Source organism: Hyalella azteca, unplaced genomic scaffold (genome assembly GCF_000764305.2).
Source record: "Hyalella azteca isolate HAZT.00-mixed unplaced genomic scaffold, Hazt_2.0.2 contig10310, whole genome shotgun sequence".
NCBI classification, from domain to species: Eukaryota; Metazoa; Arthropoda; class Malacostraca; order Amphipoda; family Hyalellidae; genus Hyalella; species Hyalella azteca.
The window spans coordinates 154,097-167,303 of record NW_025940355.1 but is presented as its reverse complement, the minus strand read 5'-3'; the positions used below and the strand labels follow the sequence as shown (position 1 = coordinate 167,303).

General features: G+C 38.5%; 1 protein-coding gene across 2 annotated transcripts in view; it reads left to right on the top strand.

Annotated features, from left to right (window-relative positions):
• Positions 1-13,207, top strand: part of LOC108679484 (sucrase-isomaltase, intestinal) — a 56,595-nt gene that overhangs the window by 38,767 nt on the left and 4,621 nt on the right. For both annotated transcript variants that reach the window (XM_018168101.2, XM_018168100.1), the window contains exons 7-12: positions 7,183-7,307; positions 7,509-7,634; positions 10,195-10,326; positions 11,058-11,288; positions 11,783-11,973; positions 12,624-12,731. In XM_018168101.2, the coding sequence (XP_018023590.1) occupies positions 7,183-7,307; positions 7,509-7,634; positions 10,195-10,326; positions 11,058-11,288; positions 11,783-11,973; positions 12,624-12,731 (913 nt within the window). The remainder of the gene's footprint in view (positions 1-7,182; positions 7,308-7,508; positions 7,635-10,194; positions 10,327-11,057; positions 11,289-11,782; positions 11,974-12,623; positions 12,732-13,207) is intronic.

Here is a 13,207-nt window from a genome sequence, read left to right as displayed (position 1 = left end):
AAGTTGTCGTAGCATAAACATGGACAGTTGTTTGTTTCTTCATTGCGTAGAAAAAAGTCTCCCTCAGGCATTTAGTTTGGACATCAGTATTTTTCTCGTGTGCAAAAGTATAATTCTTATTCGAACTTAGTACTAAATTCAGTCCATTAGCATTTGCGTTTCGTTATTTCTACTCGACGAGACGACCCAAACGTTATTGGCTGGGAAACGAGGTCAGACGGGAAATGGCCCAAAGAATATAACGAGACAACGGGGAAAAATGCCTGAGAATAAAATTATAAATCAAAACCATAATAATACCTGGGCATAAAGAATTCTCTTCGACGAAAGTGATTTCAAAAAATTAACTGGGAAATGAGATTCATCAGATTTGCCAGGTGTTATAGATTCATCGGCCTCCCAGTAGGCCGTTAGTTGGCCTAGTGACAAGCTGCTGGCCACTCGTCGGCCACTAATTCTGACGTTTGCTTTTAGTGGACGCCATTCGCTAAAGACCAACGAAGTAGATTGTATCTCCTCTCAACAAGGCCACTCATCCAACAATTAGTGGAGGTTAGTACTAGTCGAACAAAGTGGCTTATACAACTAACCCCGTCTTAACTCGTGAAATTTCAATCTCCTATTTTGTTTGGTAAGTTTCGTTTCGTCTTGAAATCGTACCGGATTTCCACTGATAACTATCTTAATTTTATTGCTAATTAGGACGTTGAATCTTTCAGGGTCGTTTCGTCTAAAAAAAACGCTGATGCTAATGGACTGAATTTAGTAATAAGTTTGAATAAGAATTATACTTTTGCACACACAAAAAATTCTGATGTGCAAGCAAAATGCCAGAGGAGACATTTCTACTCAATGTATAGACAAATAACGTTCCATGTGTATGCTATATACGACAACTTAAATTAATTTTGCCGAGTTACGTTCTTCGTAGTGTACGAGAGTTACGTAGCAATGATACCTTAATCCGAGCTCTAGAAATAATTTGAGTCGGAAACTACTAAGAGTTTCCAAGAATTGAGTTACTGAGGAACAGACCTTCTTAATTTCTGACATTTAGTCGCGAGAGTTTGAGGTTATCTTGTTGCTGCGCTACAAAGAGTCGGTTTATCACAATGCACCTATAAAATGCTCGAATGTTTTATGAACAGATGATGCTAACGGAAATTCAAGCGGTTAGCAACTATAACTCTTTTTATTTAACTGCAATAAAAGACAACAATTTCAGCTAAACAGGTCACAAAAATTCATACTTTGAATGGAGAATATATTGCGCGAAGGCCCCAAAATTCAGAAAATTTTAAACGCCATTTTCACAAAATAACAATAATCGTAAAAATGAAGCAAAACTTTGTTAAATTTGTCTACAGTTTTGGTTAAGAAGATACCTCTGGTCAAGTCCAACATGGAGTAAGCGATTCGTCAAATGTTTGATTTGTTCAATGAAAAGCCTTGATAAATCCTTGCCTTGCACCAGCCTTGGCTCGTACTGCAGGTAAGAAAGACTTAACTTTTTCGTCAATATAACCCATTTATTATTCTGAGTTCATCATTTCAATAACAGAAATTACACGGCGTGTCGGTGGACGGGGTCAGAGTGCGTCATGCAGAACAACGGCGACATCGGCTACACGGTGGCCGGCGACCCACAGGATACGGGCAGAGGCTTCAAGGTATCTAAAAAACAACACCGTTTGAAGCACCAAAATTAACCAAAACTTAAATAAATAATTGGAATCAAAGAATACTAACTGCAATTTTTGGCTAAAGACTGAGTGAGGCTTCAACACGAACAGTAACTTTTTTGTGAAGTGAAAAGGAACTGCTGTGGCGTCAAAATCAACCTAAACAAAAAGTGTAACCAATTTAATTTTTTTAGCAATAACAGAAGCTCAAGGGGTTTACATAGAATATTTTCTAATCGTAAGAAACTAAACTGAAAATGTTCATGACAAGATATCACTTTATAACAAGTATATTACATCTTAATAAATAAATAAATAAAATAAATAAATATGAAAACCGTTTTTAAAACCACGTTTTTCTGGTGGTTACAAAACTAAAAACAAAGAAATAAAACAAATGAAAAAAAAAAAAACTTTTAAAAACCACGTTTTCTTATCGTACAAAAAAGAAAAACATTAACTCTTACATAACATTCAAGTTATGTAGAATGTTATGTAATGTTATGTAAGAGTAAATGTTTTTCTTTTTTTTGTCCGTTAAGATAACGTGGTTTTAAAGATTTTTTTTATTTGTTTTATTTCCTAATTTTTAGTTTTGTAACCACCAGAAAAACGAGGTTTTTAAAAATGTTTTTTTATATTTATTTATTTATTTTCTTCTTTTTAGTTTAGCAATTTTAGCAATTGTAAAATTTAGCGACAAAAAACTCAATTCCCAACAAACCGTGAATTTTTAGTTTTTTTAATTAAAAAAAAGTCTCTGAATTTTTTGTTCAGATTATTATTTTTAATGATCAAATCTTGAATTGTTAGGCAGCATAAGCATGCATGCCAAATTTCAAGTTTCTAGGATCTTCAGAAATGCTCTAAATTAAGGTTTGAATTTTTGATGACAAGAACTAAACTAAGAAAAATAAAACAAATAAAAAACTTTTAAAAAACACGTTTTCTTAACGGACAAAAAGAAAAACATTTACTCTTACATGTAACATTTAAGTCACCTATGTAAACTGTTATGTAATGTTATGTAAGAGTAAATGTTTTTCTTTTTTGTCCGTTAAGAAAACGTGGTTTTTAAAAGTTTTTATTTGTTTTATTTCATTATTTTTAATTTTTTTAAAACAGAAAAAAGTGGTTTTTATAAATGGTTTTATATTTATTTATTTTCTACTTTTTAGTTTAGCAATTTTGGCAATTCGAATCAATTTAAAGGGTTGGCAAGTCTGGATGTTCGAGAAAAAAACTCGATTCCGAACGATGAATTTTTTAGTTTATTTATTTATTTTTAAATTTTTTCTTTCTAAACATTTTGTTTAAATTATTATTTCTGATGATCAAATATTGAATTGTTAGGCAGCATAAGCATGCATGTCAAATTTCAAGTTTCTAGGATTTTCAGAAGTGCCATAAATTAAGGTTTGAAATTTTGATGACAGACAGACAGACAGACAGACACGATAGGAAGCTAAAAAAACGTGGTAACATGGTAATATATAGAGCAGTGGTTCCCAAATTGGGCGATATCGCCCCCCTAGGGGCGGTGGAAAGAATTTCGGGGGCGATAAGGGACAAGATGGCGGTAGGAGGGCGATAAAGGGGGCGGTAGTCCGAAGTCAATGTCAGAAGTTCGAATGTTTGTTTGACGATTTGTACACATCACGTGCAGCACAAAAATCGAAAAAATTTTATTAGTTAAAAAATCACCGTTTGGTAGTTAGGAATGTATATTCAAAATTTCGTTCAAATCTGTGCAATAGTTTCGAAAATTTTTTTTTATCACTGCGAATTTCGACCTGTTTCGCAATATACGCGTAACTCATGAATGAAGGCGAAGTTAAAAAAAAATACTAGCTAAACAACACCGTTAGGTCCTGATGAAAACGTGTTCCAAGTTTCATAGAGCTGCGTTCATTAGTTTGGGAGATATTACTTGATATTTGAATTTGGAGATTGGCCGTGAGACCGGCCACGAGTCCGGCCGTAAATGCGTCCGCGACGTCCTAGGTTTCTAGAGCAGGAACAGTTAAAACAGCTGAAAAACATATGGGTTCACTAAATGGGGTTCTATTTGTGAAATTCACATTTGTGTTTAACCTTTATCTTTTAAAATTGCAGCGTGCTAAATTTTAAGAAAGAGGCGTATGTCTGCGGGGGGGCGCTAGAAATTCACTAGGGAGCCAAAGGGGGCGCCAGCCTGAAAAAGTTTGGGAACCACTGATATAGTTATAGAGTAATATTAATAATAGTATGTGACTTTTCGTCGAGTAAAAGATTACACATCAGAGATGAAGTATGCAGTTCTCAATTTTATTTTTTTTTCTGCCAGGTGAACCTTGAGGTGATAGATCCGTTCAGGACGCTCTTCGGAAATGACTTGGATTCCCTTGAGCTCGAAGTCATTTATCATGAAAATCACCACGTGCAAGTTAAGGTAATTCGAACATGGACTGTGTATACGAAAATGCTAATAAATAGTGTTCAATTCTAACCAGAACCCATAACGTATTTCAATTCACATCATTATTGTATTAACAAAAGAAATTTAATCCGAATTTAGGATATTTATACTGGAATTTTAACGTTGTGAATGCAGTAAAATCATGAAGCTCACTTCAATGCATTCACTTCCAAAATTAAAAATTCAACGATTGAATTAATTAAAAAAAATAGAAGTTATTATAACTATTATTAATTACCAAAAAATTTTAATTTTACTTCTTAACTACTCAAAAATTGTTTAAGAAAGGCCCAATATTTTTGATTGCACACACTCGTGAAATTTGTGAAGGGAATTTTATTATTTGCTCTCTGATGTTATATTGCGCATCCATCGTATCACGGAAAATACCCAATAGTGAGTTTCCAATAAATTATGAAATAATTCATTAGAATTTACATTATCTGTTATAATAAATTATTATCATAATATAATACTAATAATAAATAAATTTTGCACTTTTGTTAATTATTATAAAACAAAAATTATTACTACTAATCAGATAACAGATGCGGCATCTGCGCGATTATGAAATAATTTATTCGAATTTACATTACATTTATAATAAGTTATTATTATAATTAATTATTTATTATAAATAAATTTTGCACTTGTATTATAAAACGATAATTATTACTCCTAATCAGATCAGAGACGCGTCATCAGCGCGCTACGAGGTGCCGGTGCCGCTGACGCTGCCAGCCGAGGCCGGGACGCTGCCGCTGTACACGGTGGAGGTCGCCGCCGCTGGTCAGCCTTTCGAGATGAGCATCAGTCGTGCCGCCACCGGGACTAAAGTGTGAGTGGGAGAGCGGTTTATTGGGCATTGGAATCAGTACATTAGGATCAGATTTTGGAAGAACACAATTGGTTCTAGCGATGAAAAACAGAGCACATGGAGATCATCTTTTATTGGCAGTTATATTTTTACACGACAGAAAAAGATTTATTGCCTTCAATTATTAGATAGAGGCTCTTTAATCACATTGCATCAGCTTCTCAACGGTGGGAGCGCTGGTATACGAGAACAAGTTCATCCCGTTCACCACGCAGTTCATTAACTTTATAGAAGTTGAATAGCTATTCCAGCTTCTAGACGGTGGGGGCTCTGGTATACGAGAACCAGTTCATCCAGTTCACCACGCAGTTCATTAACATTATATAAATTAAATAATTTTACCAGCTTCTCGACGGTGGGGGCGCTGGTATACGAGAACCAGTTCATCCAGTTCACCACGCAGTTCATTAACATTACATAAACTGAATAACTTTTCCAGCTTCTCGACGGTGGGGGCGCTGGTATACGAGAACCAGTTCATCCAGTTCACCACGCAGTTCATTAACATTACATAAACTGAATAACTTTTCCAGCTTCTCGACGGTGGGGGCGCTGGTATACGAGAACCAGTTCATCCAGTTCACCACGCAGCTGCCGTCCACTTACCTGTACGGCTTCGGTGAGAACACACACGCCCGCCTGCGCCACACCTTCGAGCCCCGCAACACCTGGCCAATCTTCGCTAGGGATCAGCCAACGATGCCAGTAATATTCCTGCACGATGTTCACAAATTGCTGGCATTAATACAATAGTATTTAAGGAGTTCGTGGATGGAATTATTATTTAATTCGCCATTTTGCACCAAACACCCATCAAAGAATGAAAGTGAAAAACGATTATTTGTTCTCAATAAGTTTATCTCCATTTAATTTTTTTTCATTCGTTGTTCCGACTAGAAAAAGCTTCTTTGTCATCGCAGAAAGTTCTATTTCAGGGCTTCATCAATCAGTACGGTAGCCGGCAACACTCACTCTGTACTCTTCTTCAACTCCAATGCAATGGGTAACAGATCTCTCAGCTAGAGGTTAAAATTTCCCTTACGTATAAAAATAAATGTTTTAGGTCTTAACAATTTCACAGTTGTCACACGTTTAGCCAATAGTAGCGTTCAATGAAAATATGATGGCAAATCAATGTCTTAAAAGTCATTTAGATACGTTAAAATTTACTCATATATAATAGAAGCCAAATTTTCGGTTGGTGAATTGGACTGCATTCATTAACGCACTATTTATTAAAATTACTTCAATTCCATGCCATGGACTGAAATAATGATATAGATAATATGAAATGACTGAATGGACTACCGTTTTACAATGATTCGAAATATCGCCGTTTGTTAAAGAAAGAAACCACAGTAATTTATTTGAATTATGTACTCTATGCAATAAAATGATGCCATGATGGTTGCCTTTATCTTCAAGCATTACATTAATTCCATCCTTCATAGCTCTACAGGGGTTTGACAAAATAAGGGAAACATCTAAGAAATCCACGAAACATATTTTAGTATTGTGTAGGTCCACCTTTTGCGGCTATTACAGCCTCAATTTTCTGAGGTATTGATTCATACCAATTGTGAATTGTTTCAGTTCCCTCTCAGAGAACTTCGATTTTCGACCAAACCTGTGCTTTGCTGAGGACATTTTTCCTTCTCTTTTAAAAGCAGTCATTACTTCTGAGACAGTACCTCTAGAACCGTCAAGCATTCGGGAAGTTCTGTCACACTAGTACCTGCCATACGGGCACCAACAATCTGGCCTTTTTGAAATTCAGAGAGGTTTACGATTTATAGGTTATTGATTAAGCTATAGACACAAAAATTTACTAAAAGTATCTGTGCAAGGATAAAATATCTATTAACAGCACCAATAAACAATAAAACATAAAAATATGTCACGTTTCCATTGTTTATAGCATGCTCAAAAATTACGATAGAAAAATGTTAGATGTTTTCCTTATTTTCTTCAACCCCTGTACGTACAGCTTGTGGCCATTTTATCGGAAAAAATCGTGCATACGACTCATAAAATTAGGCCCATTCGCAAAACTTATGGGAGAAAATAAGTAGTTTCCTTCATATTGAAACATAGTAATAGGGGTAATATTCGCTCAAATCTATTCACGTGAAAAGAATATTGATCCTATTGTGATTATGACGCAGAATATTCGACGTTCCTGCTCAGCGACGGCTCACCGGCCCTGACGCTGCGCACCATCGGCGGCATAATCGACCTGCACTTCTTCTTCGGCCCCACGCCCGAGGACGTCAACATGCAGTATGCCGCGGTACGAACATAGCTCTTTTATACAGCGCAATTCATTCTTGCATAAGTTATAAGCTTCAAAGTGGCAGTCTTAAAAAAGTCAAGCGTTTAATTGTTGAACGATACGGGAGGTACAACAAGCAGCTTGAACGTTAAATTGACACATGAGACAGAGTCATTATATTTTGAACAAAATGTTTAAAAAATATTATTTGCTTTGCAGATGATTGGTACCACCGAGCTCCCGCCCTATTGGTCTCTAGGGTTCCATTTGTCCAGATGGGGATACAAATCCACAGATCACGTTCGAGAAGTGCGACAGCGAATGAAAGAAGCTGGCATCCCTCAGGCGAGTCAAAATTTTGTCATATTATCCAGTGACTCACTTTCCGCACGTACATCTGATACTGATTCTCCCTCTTGAGGGTCCAAATACGGCCGGCCAGGGCAGGATTCAGTCAAGGGCACTATATTCAGCTTTGAGCTGACTGTGCCTTTGGGTACCCTAACGAGTCTTCGACCCATGGTTTGATGATGAATGTCGAGTCTCGAAGCGGGGGATTCGACTGCTCCAGCGGGCTGTGTACAGGCAAACAGACGCGGCAATCCTGCTGCGTCACTGCTGTGGCCTCCACCTGGCGAGATGCGTGGCGCAATTATGTCGACCTTCTTCGTTCTAAAAGAGTCATTTCTTTTTATTCAAAAAGAGTCACATTCGAGCGCTGTGGCGCTCGTTGGATAAACTCCTTGGAAGAGGTCATACAGAAGCCTCGGGTGACGTAAGCGTGGAGGAATTTCATGCAGTTTTTGAAGACAAAATTTCTGCTGTGCGAGCAACGTCGGTCGATGCTCCGCCGGCGGCATTTGGCCCGTGCTCGTTCGACTGCGTGTTCCAAGAATTCACTCGCGTCACAGCTGACGAAGGCACCACTGCAGTGCGCGGCTGCGCGCGCTGCCTAACAAGCAGTGTGCCAGCGATCCGCTGCCAACGTCGTTACTTAAGGGAAACGTTGTAACCCCAGTACCTTTTCTGGTCGAACTTTTCAACCGCTGTCTCTCTGACGGTGTTGTTCCGATGAACTTCACTGACGATGTTTCCCAATGAAGAAATCAGCGTACATTGAGCCTCTATTAAAAAAAAACAGACCATGACGCTTCCGAGCCCAAATCATATCGACCCATTTCCAACCGGTCGATTTTGTCGAAACTCCTGGAACGCGTTGTGGCGCGACAGCTGAACAACCATCTTCAGCAGTCTCATGCCTCGCGCGGAGTCTGCATACCATTTCCACTCGACGGAAACCGCTGTGCTGAAGGTGCCTTCAGACATTCTGCGCGTAGTAGACCGTGGCGTCATTTCGGCACTAGCTTTGCTCGAACTGTCGGTCGCGTTTGACAAGGTCGACCTTGGCACTTTATTGCGTCGACGTGACGTATCATTCGGACTGCGCGGCACAGTGCTGCTGTGGTTCGAGTCCTATCTCAACAATAGATTCCAATGCGTTCGACGCGGGAACTTTTCTTCTACGTCATCGTTGATCACTTGCGGCGTACCACAGGAATCAGTTCTCGGCCTGATCCTCTTCCTGTTATATACTTTCGATGTATTGCAGATAATCGATTCACATACAGTATGTAGTTTGAATCCGCATATGTTCGCCGACGACACCCAAATATATGGCTACGGGACACCGGCTGCGCCATAGCGTTACAGGATCGTTTGTCTGTCTGCATGGACGCTGTCTCAGACAGGATGCGCTCCAACCGGCTCCAGCTCAATGCATCAAAAACAAACTCTATTTGGTTTGCGACTGTTCGGTGCCAGCATAAGCGTCGGGCAAACCCTGTTCGCGTGGGCAACGAGTTCGTCATGCCTGCGCCCGTAGTTCAAAACCTGGGCATTCTGCTGGACTCTGATCTTTCAATGAAAAGTTACATTGCCAAAGTCAACACCGCTTGCTTTGGCGCTTGCGACGAATACGTATCATCACCCGCTGGCTTTCGAGTCCAGTCCTTGAGGCCCTTGTGGTGGCGCTCGTTCTGACCAGATTGGACTATGGTAATGTCACTCTTTACGGACTTCCGACCACGGCGCTTAATATAAACTGCAATCCATAATGAACGCTGCTGCTCGACTCATGTGCATTAAGCGAAAATTCGACCATATGATGCCGATATTGCGCGATCTTAACTGGTTGCGCATTCAGCAGTTCAAGGTCGCTGTTCTGACGTTCCGATGCCTTCACGGTCTGGCGCCTTCTTATCTCACGGAAGGTCTGCAGCGCATGCAAGATATGCCTTCTAGAAGACGCTTGCGCTCGTCATCAACAGTGGACCTCGTTGTACCATCTACACGTCTATCTACCGTCGGCGACAGAGCGTTCCCGGTCGCCGCCGCCAGAACCTGGAACAGTCTGCCGGCTTCCATAAATTCGGCTCCTTCGTCGTTGCCAGTGTTTCGCCGACGCCTTAAGACGGAACTATTTCGTAGAACCTATGAATCTAATGTTTAGTCATTTTATCCGTTCCCATACTTTCTTGTGTCTATTTATTTTTTGTTTGTTATGAATCTTATGTGTGCCGTGCCCTCGTAGTTCATTTGAACGACAATTAAATGCTTCGTAAAAAAACAATAAAGTAATAATAATGAAGCAGACTAATATCTGGAAAAGTCCAATTTTATCCTCTGATAGTTCATTTTCTTGAATCTTGAATAAAAGACCACACATCAACCCATGATTCATAATGCATCAGCAAATATCTAAAAAGATTCCTATTAATAATCACGTGAAAACTTAACACCATTTTGGTCGTCTTAATCAGAAGCTAAAAATTGAAGAATCGACAATAGAAATTCACGTGATAATAATTTTCTCTGGCCATGTGTTATTTTCCTATAATTTGGACAGGACGTGCAAGTTATAGACATCGACTACATGGAAAACAGTCGAGACTTCACCATCGGAGCGGGCAACTGGAGCGACCTCCCACAGCTGGTAGAGGAGCTGCACTCCGATGGCCTCAAAGTCACGCTCATTCTTGTGAGAATACGAAAGTATTACAACTGACAACAGGGTTTCTTTGCTAAAAAATGTCAAATATTTTTGATGCAATTCTGTACTCATTTTAATCGTAAATAATTATGATTCTGTTTCTATGCTTTTTCACTGACAGATCTGACCATTCATATTGCAAACGTTTGCATTTCCTGTGATTTTTGTTTGAGGAAATTCCGAATTATTTATTTACTATGGCGTGATTTGTTTAGGTAGATGCTTCATAAAATTAAGCTGCATTTCTATCCATTGGTATACACTATACAGTATCTCAAAAATTTCAATGCGTTAGAATATACTGTATGTTACTGTTTTGTTCATATTTGATATAAAATTTCACACCAGTGAAACGTGTGTTTCGAATACAAGCATCCTCCTCAGGCTGCTGTTGTCATTCTCAACATGAGCTTGTTATATGTTATTAATCACGTGTTTTTGCTGAGCAGGAGAGTGTTATTGAAGCTTTATCATTCAAATTATGCTGAGCATGAGAGTGTTAATAAATCATTTTTGTTCATATGGTTTGCTAAGCAGGGGTGTGTTATTCGACATTTGTCGTTCAAATATTTTCCTTAGCATAAAAGTGTTATTTAACTATTATCATTAAAATGCTTATCTTAAACAGAAGAGTGTTATGCACGTTTATCATTCATACGGTTTTGCTGAGCAGGAGATTGTTACTTGACCTTTATCATTAAAGTCTTTACGCTGAGCAGGATCCGGCGGTGGTGATAGACTTCGACAACTACGAGCCTGTGGTGCGCGGCCGCGATGCCGATGCCTTCATCAAGTGGATGACACCTTCGCTGGTGCCGGGCGACCAGCCCGCGGGCACCAACGACTACATGGTCGGCTACGTGTGGCCCGATAATAAGACTGTTTTCCCGGACTTCCTCAAGCCCGAAACCCAGGACTGGTGGGCTCAAGAAATCGCCTTGTTTCATCAGGTGCGAAGCTCTATCTTTCTAACAAAATTAAATGCGGGCTGACTCGAAAGAAGTGCAGCCTAGAACTCGGGATGCACGCAATTAGCTTCCTTTGTCCGCTTTGGCTTTGGGTTTTGAAGAGTTGGCTACAGGAGGAGGTAAACTTTACACTTTTAAAACTGCCTATATTAATTGGCACTTCTAAAAGTCGTACCGAGTTGCCAATCAGACCCAGAATAACTTTGGCCGAGTGTAGCGACTCGTCAGCCGGAACCTAAGCAGTACTCTATTTGTATAGGGAAAATCCAATAGTTCATCGTGTTCATTCATCTTGAAATGACGCATTTTCAATGACTATTTTTTGCAGACTCTTGATCGCGTATGAAGTTACATTCAATATTCATGTATATTAATTACATAACTCGGTCATTTAAAATTTGAATAAATATATGGAATATTTAATCATATTCATGTATCCGTATATAATGTAAAATTTACTATTATTTTGATTACAGATGGTGCCATTTGATTCACTGTGGATAGACATGAACGAACCGTCAAATTTCGGTACGAATTTAGACAAGCCATCAAACTACCCAGACGACCTGGAGCCGTGGAGCCTAAAATGTCCCTTCAATTTTCTTGACTCGCCGCCCTACCCGACCAAGATGACCAGGGTTGGCTTTTCACGAAGCGGACGCATCAGGTATGGTGAAGTGCTAAGAGAAAAACGTACCGTGATACAAGGGCTTAAAATATTCTAGTCTAGCCGATATTCATCACAGATTACGTTCCTATTAACTGTAATACGAGATTGTTAATTTGTCGTTTTTTGTAATGGGAACAATGTTATCGTAGAAGGTTTTAACCGATCACATTGTCTCTAGACTTGCAGGCAGTATTTGCATAAACGTATCTCAGTTGAGTGTACATCTTAGCAAATTTCAAAAAAAAATTTAACTGAATTATCTTTGAAATTATATATTTTAGTCAGGATTCTATGCGTTCTTGTGAAAGATGAAAATCTTTGACCATATCAAATATCAACTATCATCATTAGAGAATTTTACATTGATAAAGTGTTATTAAGAACACTTACTTAAATTTAATCGCTTAATTCAGTGGTTCAATCGACGAGAAAGGCGGTATTAGTCTTTCAAAAATAAATATGCTCTTTCATCGTCTTAAACAGCCATGTACATGAAAAGCTGCCTTGTATGATTGATTTTTTAGAATGAAGAAACGGCAAAATACTATGAACCCAATTACATGATAATCTATATTGATGTATGATGTGACAGCCGAAAATCGACTGACGATTAAACAGTTTTTTCAACCAATGTTTTATATTTGCAGTGATCGCACGCTTTGCATGTCCGGAGCGCAGACTAACGGCAATGACTCTTACTTGTTGTACGATACGCATTCTCTGTACGGCTGGTCCGAGTCAGTAGCAACGCACAAGTGAGTTCTGAGCTGAAAGGGTATCAAGTTCTAAGAATTTTAATTGCACTGAAATTTATTGGTTTTAATTTCTAAGAAATTAATAGCAAAGAAAATGCCAATGTAATCGATTGCATTAAAAAAAGTTTCTGAAACCATCTTTGCCATAAGATTTTTGTTTGAATAAAAAACTATTTTACATTTTTTATAAATATTGAGAATTCCGTAACTTTCCATGCCATTTCTTTGTGACTGAGTTGTCAGTAAATTTGCGAAATTGTTCCTTCTTCATATTGATAGATTTCCTGCTCTAGAATGATACAAAAAATTGCTTCTTCGGGTTGCCACTGTCAATATTGAGACTTTTTAAACTTCATTCGATTATATTCAATCGCACAATTTTTAATATGGGCTTAATTCGTCTATTTCGGCCCCAAATTCCATTTTTTCAATTTTTTAGCGCTCTTTCTCACATTATGCCTTTGGTAATTTACTGA